This window comes from Pempheris klunzingeri, chromosome 16 (genome assembly GCF_042242105.1).
Source record: "Pempheris klunzingeri isolate RE-2024b chromosome 16, fPemKlu1.hap1, whole genome shotgun sequence".
Taxonomy (NCBI): domain Eukaryota; kingdom Metazoa; phylum Chordata; class Actinopteri; order Acropomatiformes; family Pempheridae; genus Pempheris; species Pempheris klunzingeri.
The window spans coordinates 12,817,887-12,835,329 of NC_092027.1; the positions used below are offsets into that span (position 1 = coordinate 12,817,887).

Here is a 17,443-nt window from a genome sequence, read left to right on the forward strand (position 1 = left end):
CTGGTATGACAGCAACCCGGCCTGCCCAAATCTGCTGCGATGATCTGACGTGCTCAGAACTTCAGCGCTCTTGTCGCGGAGTAACAAGCGGAATAAAGTTTTCATCAACGCAATAGTTGGACAAACAGAAAAGATTGGGAATCAAGAACAAGACAGCTAAATCAACAATAAACAAGCAGTCAGTGAAGTCAACAAAAACAACAGCAAGGTAACACAGAGAATATTTACCACAATGACCAAGAGCTTTGGAGGTTGAAATCTCAGTTCATATATTCAGGCGGGCAGGCATGCCTTCTTGTGGTTCTCCTACATGGTCAATCTCGTTTTTGTAGTTCCTGAAGTTGAGTTCAGTCCAGACACAGCCCCTCCACCTGTCCAGCTAGACGGCAGAGCTTTGAAAATAATGGGTAGGTATAACAGAGATGGGTAAAACTCCTTAAAATCGACTAGTGGGAGAGGCAGAACTGCTACAATCTTGTTTCACTCAGGTTTCACTATGTTAAGCATCAGTTCTTACTCTTATACAAAATTTCCTGCATCATTTGTCCATACCTACCCAAAATCTTCAATTATTCAGTATTTTCTAGCAAGATGAGGGGCTGTGCTTTCTTCTCAAATTCATCTGAGACTTCTCATCCCTCCTTAATGTCTCTGTCCTCTGTCACTGTCTCTTTCCTCGTCTCCCACTCTTACACTTTTTGCTGCATCTCTATCTGTTGGCCCTGTCTGGTCTGACTTTGGCCCTTCCCATTCATCTCGTACATTGAGCTCTTCTGCTGTTGCCGTCGGTAACACCACACCCCGATGATGACCGCCGCGGCGACAATGCACATTACCACAATTATGGCCGCCACCGTGGGGCCCCGGCTAGAGGAGCTTGGAGGGTGAGGAGGGCAGTTCTCACCTGTGCAGATCGCCTCCCCCATCTCTCCCTCAATCTCACCCCTCTCGCCGGTCTCACCAGGAAGGTTGAGCACAGTGTGCTCCTCCACGACTCCGGTGAAGATGTCACCGTCATGCATCGGCGGAGCTGGGTCGTGATCGAGGTAGGGGTGCTCAGTGAGGTCACCAAGCCAGGAGAGGGTGGGAGCTGCCTGCTGTGTGTCGTAGTCCAGGGTGTCGGAGAGTGAGGGGGAGCCTGAGGGCTGCGAGGGAGCAGCGGTGGGGATGAAGCCGGGCCACATCTCCCCCGCTCCCCCTTGCTCTAAGCCGGGCTCGGTGGTGGGAGACTCAGGCACCTCTGGCGAGCTGGTGTAAGGGACAGGTCTACGAATGTCCACCTCATTGGGTCTGTCAGTTGTCCCGACAGCTGCCCCCCTCTCTCTATCCTGTGGTCTTACCCTTTCCGTTGTAGAGTCACCATCCTCTGTTTCCTCTGGAACGACAGGGTAGCCGTCCAGCCAGGTCTCATCTGTGGTGGTCTTCCCTCCCGCTGCCTTCTGAGTGACGTTCTGACCTTCATCTGTTGCTATTGAAAAGATTACGTGCTGATGACTGTCATCGGCATCTTCATGGCTATCATGATCGTCATAGCTGTCATGGTCATCGTGTTTGTGATCATCATGATCAGTGTAATGGTCATTATCAACCTCCTCCGGGTCATAATGTTCCTCGCTATCATTATGGTCGTCATGGTCATCGCGGTCTGGATGTTCCTGAGAGCCATCGGGATGCTCTCGACCATCATCGCCATCATCATCTGTCACGTCCTCACGATCTTCATAGCTTTCATGCTCATCATAAGTCTCATCCCGATCATCGTACTCCTGGCTGCCGTAGCGAACACGGTCACGGTCCTCTTCGTGTTCACCCATGTCATAATGGTCATCGTGGTCGTCATCATTTTCATGGTGGTGAGGTCTATCCAGATCATCGTGTTGAGCAGGAATATAATGTTTCACAGGGTCATCGTGGTCATCCTCGTCCTGGTGACTGTCATGGTCATCTTGGTCATCATGGTGGCTGTCGTCGTGGTTGCTGTCGTCATGATCATCTCTGTCGTCTGCGTCATGATCATCTCGGCCGTCTGCGTCATGGTCATCTCGGTCATCTGCGTCATGGTCATCATAGCTGTCTGGCTCATGATCACGATGGTCAACAACAACTGGACGCTGATGGTGGTGCTGTTCTTGGCTCTCGTGCTCTTTGCTCTCCTCTGACTGGGCGCCCGATGCCCTCTGTGTGGTTTGTGTGACTGGGTTGGTGGAGGTGGGACGTCCCTCTTCCTGGAAGGCCTCAGAGGGGAACCAGAAGAGGTGTTTCTGAGAGAGAAGAGAGACGGGTGCCTCTGTGGCAGCAGCTGCATCAGTCCTGACCACCTCCCTCCTATCCTGCTCCCACCTCGGATGGCCTATAAAGTCCTCAACAGCCCGTTCCTCGTCTTTTGCTCCTGCCTCTACAGCTTCAGATTTTCTATCAATAACCTCTCCTCCCACTTCAAGCTCTCCATGTTGGTCGTGATGCTCCTCCTCCACTTCGACGCTGAAGCTCGTCTCTTGCTCCTGACTGGTTCTCCCCTCCGGGTATGAAGCCCTGTGCACCTCCTCGTACACCTCACCATGAGCCTCCTCTGGTCTCTTGTTGTGGTGTTCTGCCTCTCCATAGGAATCTGTGAACTTGTCCTCATAGTCTACGTGACCTTCAGTCTCATCTGCACAAACATGAACAAGAAAACATTTACTAGATCAGGTCACAAAGTTACATTGAATCTCATGACCATTCATCTCAAAACAAAGAGGGATTTAATTGACGCTTGGAAGTAACTTTTATATTCTGACAATGTGGAAGTATTTTAGAGTGGTGGGAAAAGCAGTGGAGAAGATTGGCACGACTCTCGTATCTGTTCATTTAATATGAAGCTACAGCCAGCAGCCAGTTAGCTTAGTTTAGCATGGAGATGAGAAACAGGGACTCATCCAGCCTTTTGCTGTCCTAAGGTGAAAAAAAAAATCAGCCAACCAGCACCTCTAAAGCTCATTATTACCTGAACAGGAGCAATTACTTTCTGAAGTTCAGTTGCCACCCAATTTTTCTGGGTTTCCGGTGAAGCCAGCAGATATCTGGATATAATGGATATCTGGATCAAAGAAGCCGAAAACATTTTGGCTAATCTCTATAAACAAATATCTTCATGTGAATTCAGATAAATTTGAAAAAGCTAATATAACCTATAAAATGTTATATATGTTGTCAGATGATGTCTGATGGGTTTTGAGATTGCATTACGGCCAATGCGTTCTGCCTCTGTTGCTCAAACGAGATTGGTCAATACCATTCGGACTACAAACGGAGTAGAAATAGAAACCAGAATGCTTCAGTGCTTTGGTTAACAAGCTGCTGGCTTCAGTGAGAGAGTTATCAATCTTCAACTCACACTCAGCAAGACAGAAAATAACTATCTGCTAGCTAACCATGGACACAGGCCTGGCGTTCTGCCTTCATGGACAACTCTTGCCCCCTCTGCTCTGAACTGGGCCATACTATGGCATGTCACACTGAGGTGTCAGAGCAGCCATTTTCATCCCAGCTCACAACTGAGACTCTGTTTTCCAAAAGCCACGAATCAAGCACCGGCCACCTAACAACAATGGGAGCTAACAAGCAAGAAGCGAGGAGGCTGACCTCAGTGTTGCCTCCTGTCTGGGTCAACGCTTTGAAGAGGATGAGAAAAAAGGGGGGCTTTCTCTTTCTTTCCATTTCTGTCTCACTGTCCAACATAAATAGTTTCAACACCTTCTCACCTTTGACACATATCTCCACCAGTCCATACCACTCTCCACAACTGTCGCACAGCAGGCTGAAGGCGCTGCGCCCGCTGGGCATTACGTAACCGGGCAGACATGTGTACAGCAGCTCATCTCCCAGCTCATACCCACTGTGATCCTGTAGACGGGCATTAGGAAAGGATGGAGGGTCCCCGCATGGTACGCCTGTCAACAACAAACACAGGGATTCATTTTAAAAAACACTTTCAACATAAAAAGTGGAATATGAATGTTTTGAATTGTAATAAACTATTCAATATTATATGGTTTGGTTAATGAAGCATGACTCATTATTATTATCCGGTTTTACAGCATCACTATTCCATTTGTAAACAGAAAGAGATAAGAATGACTCAAGGGACAGGAAGCAATGGGGTTTGTGGGAAATGTGGATGTAATTTTGACAAACACCACCACTAACAATGCCACTGGGATGAGATAAAGACTCTGCATTGTCTTGACTCTGGTCTAATTTCTTATGGTAATTACACCAAGGCAACACAGAGTATTTGACAAATAATATCATGATTGACTCAAAAATGGTAGTTTCCAGTTATCTTATTCACTCTCAGAAATAAAAACCCTCTAATAATGCATTCAGCAGCTGACTCATTGTAACATTAAACAATGAAAATCTGGTGTTGTTTTTCCAGAATGATGGTCTAATATTTATAAATAAAACTATTAAATTTATGGTAGCCACTGCTGTAAATGACAAGACAAAACCATTTTTTTTGTAGTTCATTTACTACAGATGTCAACATTCCTGGCTGAATCACTAAATGCTAAATTGCAGTGTGATTGTTTTGTTGGCCAACACAAAAAACAACATAAATGTATGGTGTGTTTGTGAAAGATATCTGTTGTAATGTTAAGTATACAGCACTTATCATTACCAGCAGATGAAAAATAATTAAACAAAATGGTCTTTTAAAACTATTTTTACAGAATAATTTATAATTTATATATTAATTTTATATTATATATATTTTAAATTCAAACATTTATTGTGTGTTGCCCTGGGAATGGAGCTAACATGGCACCATATACGTCCAAACCTCCTGTCATAACCATAACCATAGCTACATGACCGTAATCACAGCCACAACCACAACCCTGACTGTGAAGCTGTGTCATTGCTCTCCGCTGCTCTAAGTGGCTCGGTACTGTTCATTTTTCCCACAGCAGAGAGCTTGTTCCAGCCTCGGGGTGTGTAGTATATAAACAGCCACAGTAGCTCTACTGTTGATGAGGAAGGACGAGAGGACGAGATCTCTTCTGGGTGGCATCCAATAATAGTCAGATCCAAAACCAACCACCGACCGCCCCCTCCCCTCTCAGACACATGCCAGTGGAATAGGTGTGTGGAATTTAGCTTACGTACATTCATGGATCAAGTTATATCATCACATACACATCATTCGCTCAGACATTCATGAGAGGGCAGAAAGATTGGTGTATAACGACAGATATGAGTAAAAACATTGGCAAGCGCACACACACACACACACACACACACACACACACACACACATTCGCTTGCAGGTTGGAGAGTGTTGAAAGTCGAGGTGTAGATGGAAGGAACGCAGGAACACAGCCTCTTTCACACCTCAGTAAATATCTCAGGACGGAGAACTGCACACATACACTCACAAATACACACGTCTGATACACTAAAGTTCATCCATTCATGTCCTGATCACCACCCACAACTTAAGGTGCAGGTTTGCATATATATATACACTGTATCTGTGTTTGTGCGTTTACTGACCTTTGTCTTTGATGCAGAAGGCGTCCATGTGTGCAGCGTCCTCTGTGGCATTTTCTGTTCTCACATCCACTGCTTTCAGTGCGCTGCCCACAACATTACACACCGTGGTCCTACACATGAAATGTTAAAATGAATAGTTAATAAGTCAAATCATGTTGGAGAACTTAACACTCACAAACACAGTCATTAATTACTGTTTGTTATGAGAGCAAATGGCCTACAGTGAAGCATTTAAGCACCCCACAGGGACTCTAGGATCGAGGCTGGTCATAATTAAACTCTGTGTGTTTACTTTTAACACACTCTCACACTCACACACAGAAATGTACTCCCATAAGAACACATCGTGCACTTGAGGCAGTAAGTCCAGTGATGGACAGTAAGTACATTTACTCCGGAGCTGTACAACATATGTCAGTCACAGAGGCGTTTTTCTGCAGAACTTCTGCAGAAGAACTTTAATTCTTAATACTTTTTTGATACTATTTTACTGATAATACCTCTGCACGTTTTTTTTTTTTACGTAAGTAGGATGTTGAATGCAAGATGTTTACTGTTAATTCTGTATTGTTACATTAATGTGTTGTAGTAAAGGATCTGAGTAATTCTCCCACCACTGACTACACTGCTGTTAAGTAAAGCAAGTGTGATTTTTTTGCTGCATATTATCACATATAAAACTGCAGCTCTGGTTTATATACATGTATAGGTAACGTGATGACACACACGCGATATGTACTGTGCAGTACTCGCTGCTCTCTCGATTATTTGCTTACTCAAATATTTTTACAGCATGTCGTCAGAGTCCAGGAGCACACATCATGGCTCAGACATGCTGCAGTATCAGCAGTTGTAGCCCACAGCACAGCATTATCACCCTATGGTACATTACGAATACATGTTCCCATGCAGAAGCCTTGAGTCACAGTGATCTTCATCTGGAACAATAAAAGCGATAATATGATACACATTCCACAGGGACCAGATGAATAATGTGGTCAGTGTACAACGCCTACAAGCTGCAGTGGTAAAAAATGCTGAGTAGATAGTCTATTTTTGTTGCCACATTAAGTTTTATGGCAGTATTAGCCCATTTGTTATCCAAAAGCACCAGATAAGGCTGACTCAAACTTCCCAGGCCAATCAAATTATGTTCCCATAGCAGCTCCCAACACCAATCAAAGTCAGACATGTTACACTTTTCATCAATAACAGGTTTATCCAGTAATATTATCAATCAAGCATCATTAAATGGAAAAGGTATCGGCCCAGACTTAAATGTGTGCATGTGTGTGAATCTGTGTGTGTGTGTGTGTGCACTTGTGTAACTGAGTTAATCAAAGCATCAGTAATTGGAAAGAATTTGACTGGCAGTGCAGCGAGACTGTGAGAAGCGGTGTGAGTCATGCTGCATGCTTGTGCCATGCTGACTTTAGCTTATAAGGACAAAAGTCTGAGGGAGAGAAACGGGCCGCGAGACAGAAATCGCCAAGAAAACACTTGGAGAGAGAGAAAAAACACAAAGACTGTTTTCACATTAAACTGTAGCTCCTGCAGGCATCTGTGTGTGTGTGTGTGTGTGTGTGTGTGTGTGTGTGTGTATGACAGAGTGATTGATCTCTATCAGGGGCAGGGAACACTTCACCTGACCAGAGAACCATTTCTTAAAACCCTCACCTTACATGACACAACTGTTACAGGGAAAACACAGTGGTGTATGTTTAACGCTGAAAATCAAACTGAGCGTTAGTTCAGTCTGATGGTATGCTGTTTGGTTACCGGGGCAGCAGATCTATGACTGACAGGTAAGAGGAAGAAGATAAGGTGGGAGAGTCAATCTGAGAGGCGCAGGTTATTACGCGACAAACCTGGAAAATTATGTCAATGCACCTCTGGGGACTATAGTTTAAGTGGCACTGACACCACAGTGTCACCATCTGTAAAAACAGCGTTTTCACACCACATAGGAATACATGGAAGAATTAATTCATTCGATGAGCAGCTAAAACTTTCAAAACTAAAATGTGACTGAAGGTAAGCAGGATGTGTAATTGATTCCCTGTATGTTCGGCTCACTTATGAGCGTTGGGGTGCAGATTTGAGGAGAGAGAGGAGGGCCTGAGCTACTGGGAAACTGAGTGGGAGTGTCAACATGTGCTCTTTTACAGTGTTTTAAGTTATAGGAGAGTCATGAAGAATGAAACGTGAGAGATATTGAATGGGATGAAGAAAACAAGAGAAATCATAATACTTTGTTAAGTCCAGACAACACTATTGTGATACTCATTTTACATCCCTGGTGTGTTGTCACTCAATTCTGGTAACTTTTTACAGAATAAACTACAACACAGTGATTACAGCAGGTTTTAGGAATAAATAACTATATTTAGATTACACTATAGCAAACACTGGGAGGAGATCCATTTCTCTAAGGAACAGCCTTAAAGGGAGCAGGCAGGACAGGAAGAACAATATAGAAAAAAAAAATCCCAAAAGTGGCTGTGATGTAACACTGGACACAGAGAAGTACATCTGGCCCACTTTTACGTTAACCTCTATTTTCTTTGGTCGGAGATGAACTGAGACAGACACAGAGCCATAGATTGGTGATATACTGTAAAACGTGGTAAGTGGGTGTGAAAGCTGATGTCCGCTGGCCAACACGTAGACATCAGCAAGGGTGTCAGATTTTCCTCTAACCTGGCATTCGTCACTCTTCAGGCAGCTGCCATTTTGAATCAGATTCTGTTTTGTAACATTGATAATTTTCTCATTTGACAAATGATTTAGGAAAATATGAGCTGTTAACAATTGTTTTCTATGCGTTTTATACTATTTTTCCAAGTAATTACATTATGATTCATAATTTACCATACACGTGTCATTGTACATTATCTTATTTAGCCAATTGAACACATTTGTGGAGGTACTGTAAGGGTCATTCAGGCAAATCAGCGTCTTTAGGATGATGGTTGGTTATTTTTATATACTTTCATGTCCCCCTCAGGATGAATCATATGGTCATCATGATGATCATGATCATGATGATCCTTTTTGTTTAGCACCATCAAGTTAAATTTTCAGTTTGTTCAATACGTTGTGTTCACAGCTATTACAAAATGGCTAACATGATGAACATGGTAAACATTATACCTGCTAAAGCACATTAGCATTGGCATTGTGAGCATGTTAGCCCGCTAGTTTTAGCATTCAACTCAAAGCACTGCTGTAAGTAAAACGTGTCTCTCATGAGTTGCTGTTCCTTTTCTTTTATTTATGCTTGTCCTTGTTTATTCTCTTATTTATCTGTGACTTTTTAGCTTCAATTACAGCTGAAAGTATTGGTTGGAGCTATTCTTCAAGCAAAATCACCCAAATTCTAAGATTACAGCTTGTTTGTGGTTGAAAATTGGGGACGGATGTCACCCATATATAATTTTTCTTATCTTATACACAAAATTATTACTCAGTTTATCGGGAAAATAATTGGCAGTTTGATTATTGTCTGTCTAAAAGTGTTTTGGAAGGGTAGCTGGATACTTTTGGGGGATAAACAAATGAATAAGAAAGTTTCTTTTGTATTGAATTCTTTTTGAATAAGCAAATATTGGCAGAAGATTTCAGGGCTGTATTTCAGCTCATATTTCAAAGTCACGACACCACCATAAATGTAATATTGAACATCACCTCAGGCTTGAAATCTCCTCATATTTGAAACCTCTTTGACCAGGATGACGGCAATGCTGCTTAGGACAAGAAGTTGTCAATCAAACACCTGATCAGCTGTCTCTTTGTCTGTCTGTGTGTCTGTTTCTGTCTCCGGGTGCTGAAAGCTGTGTGTCATGTTACCGTGGAGATGAGAGATGCAAATGGAGGCAGTTGTCGACATGACACCCCGGCTCAGAATTCCCTGCTCCTCCAGGAAGGAACAGAGGAGCCTTTCTCCCTCTCTTCCTCTCTCTTTTTTCTCTATCCCCCCTGAAATGTGTCACTCTCCTCTTCTATCTTCCCACTCCCTCTAAAACTACCGCTGCTGCCTTTACTTTCTCTTTCATCCTCCTTCATTCCTGCAGCCTCTGTCACACACACACACACACACAAGAGTGCACTCACCAAAATGACCTTTGACATCTCTAGAAATCTCAAGTCCCCCTGCTTGTCCCTTAAAACAATGAAGACCCTCACACACAAACGTGCACGGTCACATACAAAAATGTTTCTTTTCTTACCCCACTGTGCCTCCATAGAGCCACCCACGGGTGCAGAGGGAGAAGAAGCACTCCTCCACAGCATGATGGAGCTCCTGTGCTGATGCCAAGCGGGCATGTTGCGAGGCACAAGCCTGCTCTGCATCTCTGAAGCCCTGCAGGCTGGAGGAGTTCCTCAGGTCCAACACAAACACTCGGCCTGAGAGGAGAGAGAGCGCGGGAAGTATAAAGGCTTTATAAACCCGACCCGTGAGGTTCCGAGTACTGGCAGTGTCTGTAAGAGTTACATCCCTCACCTGATTCATAAATGTTTTGTGTAATAAAATCCAAACAACATATTTGTGCGTCTTTTCTGTCTTACATCAACACAAAAGACAGATGCATTTGTTCCCTAAACCCCAGATTAGCTGAACAAGACTTGGGGATGAGGAAAAATATTGCTAAAATGCCTGTAATTGATCTAAGGGGATAACAATAGATTATACTTGAGGGATGTACATACTTTGGAGCAGCAATGCACAAATATAGATTTTGAGATTAATGAGAAAATCCATATCCTAATTATGTGTGCCAAGATACAGATTTTCATTAGAGTATAAATGCAGGTTGTAAATCATTCATTAATCATTCATTAATCAATCATTAATCCAGTAGTTTTCACAACATAATAGACAACAATATTTGTCCAAAAGGATGATAAAGTGACATATTTTTGTACCAAGGGTCCCTCTGAATGAGTCTTTAGTAGTTTGGTGTATGTAGATCACTTTCCTGCATCTCAGCAGCACCACAGTCTGTTCATTATCGCCTCTTTGTCACATCATCAATCAGTGTTCGGAGACACTAAAGACATTTATTTTTCACAATCCTGACAGCTATATCTTTTTAATATTTGGGATAAGATGTATCCGTTAAATCTTTAAGTAACGATGCCAGTGCGCATATCCATTACGCACGACTTCACTGAGCGTGTTAAGACTTTTGGGGTTTTTGGATAAAGTATTTAGAGAAAAGAAAACACGGGCTACAAGGGAAAATGCACACAAAACGCACGAGACTGCAAATCAGGTGTCACTTGTGGGCTTTGACAGCTCGCACATCCCCAAACCCTAACTTTAACCAAAGTGAAAGTCATTTAAAAACCCAATGACAGCTTTTGGCCTCACTATATTTAAGAATAACTTGTGGGTTTATAATAAAATCTATGGTTTTCTATTCACATTTATATATTATAATTTTCTCCTGTCATAATATCTAAAAATATGAACTTACCATCTGCATTTACAACAGAGGTCACGACAAGACAAGCCAGGCATCCAAAGAGCAGCGACAGAGCAAAGTGTTCACAGCGATCCAGCATCTTTTAGTGCGGACAAAGCCTCAGTTTTAATGTTGGAAAACGTGTCCAAAAAACTTCCAAAAGACTTCACAATCTTGACGGTGGAGAGCAAACTCTCTGTATTTCCCTCCTGCTGGACAGAGATGGTTATGATGAAGAGGAGGAGGAGGAGGTGGCGGAGGAAGGTAGGCTTGTTGACAAGTGTGGGAGATAACGGAGGGAAAGCGGTCAGAGCGGCTCGGGAGCGAGGCGCACTTTATCTCCACAAATAGTCGCCTTCGCAAGCAGATGGAGCACCGGTGTGAAAACTCACGCGTCCCCGTTAGTAAATACGTCACGGCTCAAACTCCTGACGGTGGGTTTGGGCGGTCAGAAAGACTGCCGGACTGCTCCTTTACGGTCATGGTGGACGTACAGTGAGGGGGAGAGGGGGGATAAATGTAGAAAATGTAAGGAAGTGTGTGTTTGTGTTGAAGAATAACATACTGATGCTGCATTGCTATTTAAGGACACTTTCACACCCAGGGGCTAAGAAGGCACCCCAAGTTCAGCACACCCACATGGAGCTGATCCTTTGAGCATAAAAATCTAAATGTGTGTCCTTGTGTGTGTGTGTGTGTGTGTGTGTGTGTGTGTGTGTGTGTGTGTGTGTCCCATTTGGTGAAGCAGATAAAGACGGATGACCACAGCCCATAGAGAGCTTTCACATTGTTTCAGTGAATCTGCAGGTGAAGATAACCAACCCACGGAGTACCAGTAGGCTCCACACAGGGTCCACACCACTCAAACCTAAAGCAACATTATAACCTATAAAAACCTTCATATAAAAGTTATCAGTGTGCACATGTGCTTTTTTTTCTATAAATAAACCCACTTGCCTACACATGCAAACAATTGCGTTTCCCTCCCATTTGCACGTGCAGTAGGTGTGTGTGGATAAACATCACATGCAAGAGGGCAGCGTTAGATCTGTAGTGTGAGAGTTGTCCTCCTCTGGGCAAAGGTTTTGGCAAATTCTCATCTACAAGCGACAACAATGGGATATTTAGAGGATGAAAATTCATTCTTGACCAAGGGAACACAGAGCCAACTCATCATAATGTCCATTTAGTAGCATTCTGGAGCTTTCACATAGTCGTCCTCAGTAGATGGATGTTGTCCACTTGTCATAGATGGTAAATGATTTCCAAGGCTTTCTCATCTTGGTCAAAATGTCCATAAAGTGATCAGAGAAAAGGAATTTTGATCGTCTATGACTTCATCACACCTGTGATGAAAGCTCCAGTGCAGCTACAAAGTGGACCTTTAGTGAGACTGCCAGTGGTGTGAGAGGTAATCACATTCTTTATTTTAGTAAAAGTAGCAATGCCATGATGTAAAACTACTCCAATATAAGTAAAAAGACTGAATTGAAAATGTTACTTAAGTAAAGTAATGTAAATATTAACAGCAAAGTATATTTTTATTATAGAGAAGTAAAAAGAAAATGTGAGTTGTACTGTTATATATAGATTATTATTACTGATGCAATAATGCCCAAGCAGTATTTTACTGATGTAAAACCAGAAGCTGAAATCCTTTCAGCTTTAATTCACTTTTAAATATTTTGATCTATAAAAGTACATCACATTTTAATATGTTTAATATATTTTCTATGTAAAAATCTACATTTATAAGCTGTCAGATAACTGCGGAGTAAAAAGTAATTGTCTCTGAATTAAAGTCGTGTAATTGTATGTTGTTTAATACACTGTATTGCTGCTGTCTTGGCCAAAGCTCCCTAGAAAAAGAAATAAATCTTTGGAGTATCATCTTCCCAGAACCAAAGATTGGTTCTCTAGTCAGGAATGGGGAAGCTCTTATATTTTGTATCTCTGTTTCAAATCAAATCAAATTAAGTTTATTTATATAGCACATTTGAAACAACCATAGTGCCGTACAAAATTAGGGTGAGCAGCTCATCAATAACATAAACGGTATAAATGGTGGAAGCAGAAGAAAATGTTGAAATATTAATAAAATACAAGTATGAGGCAAAATCAAGATATGAGCATAGTAATAAGACAGAGACACAATAAAATGTAATAAAACAAGCAATTTATAAAAGAATATAGAATACTTAAAACAAAACCAGTAAGAACATAGAAAACATGTGCGTCTTGAGTTAAGTTTTAAAAATGTCAGTGAAAGGAGAACATTTTAACAAAAGTGGAAGGCTATTCCAAAGCCTCGGAGCTGCAACCATGAAGGCACGACCTCCCTGACCTACCAGCCTCGGTCGTGGAACAGGATGAGTACAGGGCCCATGTATGGCTTAAAAAACAAATAGAAGAACCTTTGAAGTCAGTGATGTATTTGACAGGTAGCGAGAGCAGGGATGCTAGCACTGGTGTGATGCCCCCTTTTTTTCTGGTACCAGCTTCCTGCACCAGTTGCAGGCGGGACAGAGAGGACTGGCTAACACCGAGGAACAGTGTGTCGCACTGATCTGGCCTCGGGGAGATGAGTGCAGTGGTCACAATCTTCACGCCACTGAGAAAGAGGATGGGCTTGAGTTTGGCGATGTTGCCTAAATGAAAACAGCAGCCTTTCACCACAGAGTTAATTTTGTTGGTCAAACTTCAGCGACATGTCAACCGTGACACCAAGATTCATGACATGGGCTTGAAAGCTTGATGGAAACGGCCCTAAATGGGTGGCTATATTCCCTGTGGAGTTGTTTCAGCAAAAGAAATAAAAGAAGGAGGAGAAGGGAGGAAAGGACTGTTTTCCTGCTCGCTGCAGCTCGAAAGATGATGGGAGTGATATGGAAGAAAACAATGGAGGACAGGAGCAATATATATGTGTGTGATGCATGTACACACGTATAAAAGGAAAACTATTGGAATGAGATTAAAAAAGCAATAATAAAGAAACCCCTTAAGGAGTGACACCTCGATTGAGGATTCACACATACTCTTCTCTCTACATTTCTGTCTTTCTTTTCCATTTTCATAGTTCTGCGTGTTCCCTCTGCCCCAGTGGAGTCACCCATGCTGCCGTCGAGGCTTCATTGTGGCTTTTAAATCCCCCGCTGGTGCTTTTGCATTTCACTCACTCTTCTCCGTGTTTCTCTGTCACATTTTTCCAGCCTGCTCTCATGCACCTCTCACGCGTTCACCTCCTGTTCAGAGCGGTTTGGATGGGGTACTTTAGGGCTGACTGGGATCCTGATTCATACACAGGGGCTATTTCTGGAGAGGTGGGGGTCGCAGAGGAGAGAGACGGTGATTCACACCTGCACCATCGCAGAGATGTTGGTGAGAATTATGTTTGCTGCAGGTGTTTCCGGGCGGGACAGACACACGTCCAGACTTCACACAGGTGTGTAATCTCACAGGACTTCCAGTACACACCCATGAGACAATCTGCGCTGTGGAAGTAAAGTACAGACACACACACACACACACACACACATCAACCACAAGGTTGCTTTGAGTGTGTGTGAGACCAGTGACTTCCCATGTGAGACGTGTCCTGTCAGAATGAGGCGTAGTGCAGAAGCGTGATTGACTCAGAGGAAATCATTGGTCATACTGGTGCGGCCCAGGACACCGGGAGGTATGGCTGTGTCTCCGTGGCAACAGCCTCCTCAAACCTCCATGAGGAGTGGGGTCCAGAAAAACAGGAACAGCTCTGAAAGATGAGTTGAAGCTGCAGGCAGTGCGAACTGTGTGTGTGTGTGTGTGTGTGTGTGTGTGTGTGTGTGGATGCCAATTGTATGTTTTTACTCATATCTGTTGTTATACACCAATCTCTCTGCCCTGTCATCTGAACGTATGATGTGTATGTGATGAACATGATGTAAGATGATCGATGAATGCCTGTAAAAACTCCTTATCTCGAAAACGTCAACTTTTCATTAGCTGAAGAAACAGCTCTGTTTTTGCCTTTGTGATGAGGCACTTTACATAAAACCAGTGAGTTTTGGGATGGTTTGTTCAGGTTTAAGACATAAAGTAAAACTCCATCCTGCGGTTAAACTGAAAAATTACCAAATTTAGAGATACGTAGATTTCACTGGACAGTGACATTATGTGTGTACACCTGCAAATACTGCACATGTGCGTTTTAGCAACAGCATAGAGGCATGCATCCTTATATATGGCACTTTAAAATAACACAGGAAACAGAGAAAATACAGCACAGTAAAGCTGATCAGACAGTAATAAAACAAACAAAAACATGTTAAAAACAGAGAAAATCTGATAAATACATAATAGTGGGGGACAGTAAATGCAGACCATGACAGAGAGGCCAAACATACTTCTAAATAACTAGTCTTTGAATGTATTGGATGAAGCACAGAAGAAAACAGTATTCAAACCACGATAATCTTATAAGTTATATGTTCGATAGCCTCTACAGAAACATTATAGAGAGATGGCCTCACTTGACATCAGTGGAGTCACAGCGATCACCAGGACACATTCAACACTGAGCTGCCAGCCACAGCAGAGTCAGGATGAGAAGGGCATGGAGCTATTCAAAGAACTGAGATAATTAATTTGACTTTTGATGAGGGATTGTTAATTACCATGCAAAGCAGTGAGATGGGGTGGCGCAGGGATTGAAAATGTGTTGCACGCAGATGAAAGGCTACGTTTTAGCACAAGCATGATGAAATGTATGTGTTCATGCCAACACACACGTACAGAGCGTTTCCTCTATCTGAGTTATGTCTGATCCAGTGAATCAAACGGTTATGATTTTTTTCAGTTATGGCTCATTAGGATTACAGTTTGCCAGCACAGAGATGAGGGTGGGGTTTGCATGCAGCATGAAGTCCTGACAGGCTTTAATAGACCAACAGGAAAAGCACAGGTGGATGTCTCATGTCATTTAAGTGTGTCACTACGTCATCCCAGCATACACCAGGGCCCTGTAACACCAGAGTATATCTCAGACTTAACAGCGATTTTATTGACTGAATAAGTGCAGTGAAGACCTGAGAGAACATGTCTGTGCAAGCCATGTGTATTCTACTCTGGCATACCCTCTCCTCTGTGGTGGAAGAAGAACTAAGATCTTTTACTTGAGTAAAGTAAAGTAAAGTAATAAATATACTCTAATACTATTAATGTTCTTCCATCAAAAGTTTATGCATTTGTCAGCAAAAAGTACTGAAATTATCCAAAACAACAGCCATTGTTATGCAGGATGAGCAGTGGTGGAGAGAAACTAAATACATTCACTGAAGGAATGTACTGAAGTTCATATTAAAGGTACTTGTATTTTACTTTACTATACATTTATACTTGCACTCCGCTACATCTCAGAGGCAAATATTGCAGTTTGCAGTGTATTTGACGGCTTTACTTCACTGCCTTTATTTTACTTCTTTTCACACTCCTCTTGTCCAGTGAGAATCGTCTCTCCAAAGCTGGTCATTTTTAATGAGAGAGTGTCTCACAAACTGAAGGATTAAGTGTTCCTTTGTGGGCTGAGAAAATTCTCAAGTGAACAAAACGAAAACCCAGTGGATTACCTGGAAAATGCAATATTACAAAGCTGAAAACTGGGCCGTTTTCCTGAGCTCAAGACAAGTTGACTTTTTATAGATTCGTGGGTCTCAAAGGACAACAACGCAACATAGACCACGGTGCATTTGCTGCACATTAAACTAACCAACAGCATATAAAGTAGTTAGAATAAGCCCAACGTTAACAAGTACAGCAGTAAAATGCAACAGACACATTAATGTAACTTCATTATTAATCCTAAAACATCAGATATGATAGTATATATAGTATATTATGTGATATTTTCATTGCAGGACTTTACTTTTACTTTGGAAATGGCTGGTTGGTTTACACACTGTTTGATAGTTTAAACCAAAGAATACATATCATACCTTATTCAGTATGTGCTTTGCATGAAAAACCTTTATTTGCTATAGCTGCCAGATAAATGTAGCGAAGTTTAAAGAACAATAGTTCCCCGTGAGATGGACTGGAGTGGAAGCGTAAAGCAACAGAAAACAGAAAGCCTCAAGTAAAGTGCAAGTATCTCAAAACTGTTCAATAGTGACCCTACAGTACTTCATTCCCACCACTTGTGAACATGTCCTGTCCTGTTTGACAGCCTGAGATTAGAGGCTGGCTGCATGAGATCTCCCTCTAGCTGTGGATGTTGGAACAACTGTGAAGATATTTCCTTCTGGATGTGTAACTCACACTCTAGTCTGTCTGCAGCCCTGTCTACAAAACCAGCAGTGACACTGGTGGAGGAGGTACTTAGATCCTTTCTTTAAGTGAAAGTGGCAACATATCAGCATAAATTATTCCAGTACTTACCAAAAAAGTACAGTGGTCTTAGCAAT

At 42.4% G+C, this 17,443-nt stretch overlaps 1 protein-coding gene across 1 annotated transcript; it reads right to left on the reverse strand.

Moving 5' to 3' along the window:
• Positions 1-689: 689 nt before the first annotated feature.
• susd5 (sushi domain containing 5) lies at positions 690-11,103 on the reverse strand. Its single transcript, XM_070846872.1, has 5 exons — positions 11,016-11,103; positions 9,765-9,942; positions 5,536-5,645; positions 3,741-3,929; positions 690-2,650 (listed from the first exon to the last, which is right to left on the reverse strand). Exons 1-5 carry the CDS (start codon positions 11,101-11,103, stop codon positions 690-692), a joined length of 2,526 nt encoding a protein of 841 aa, XP_070702973.1.
• Positions 11,104-17,443: the final 6,340 nt, after the last annotated feature.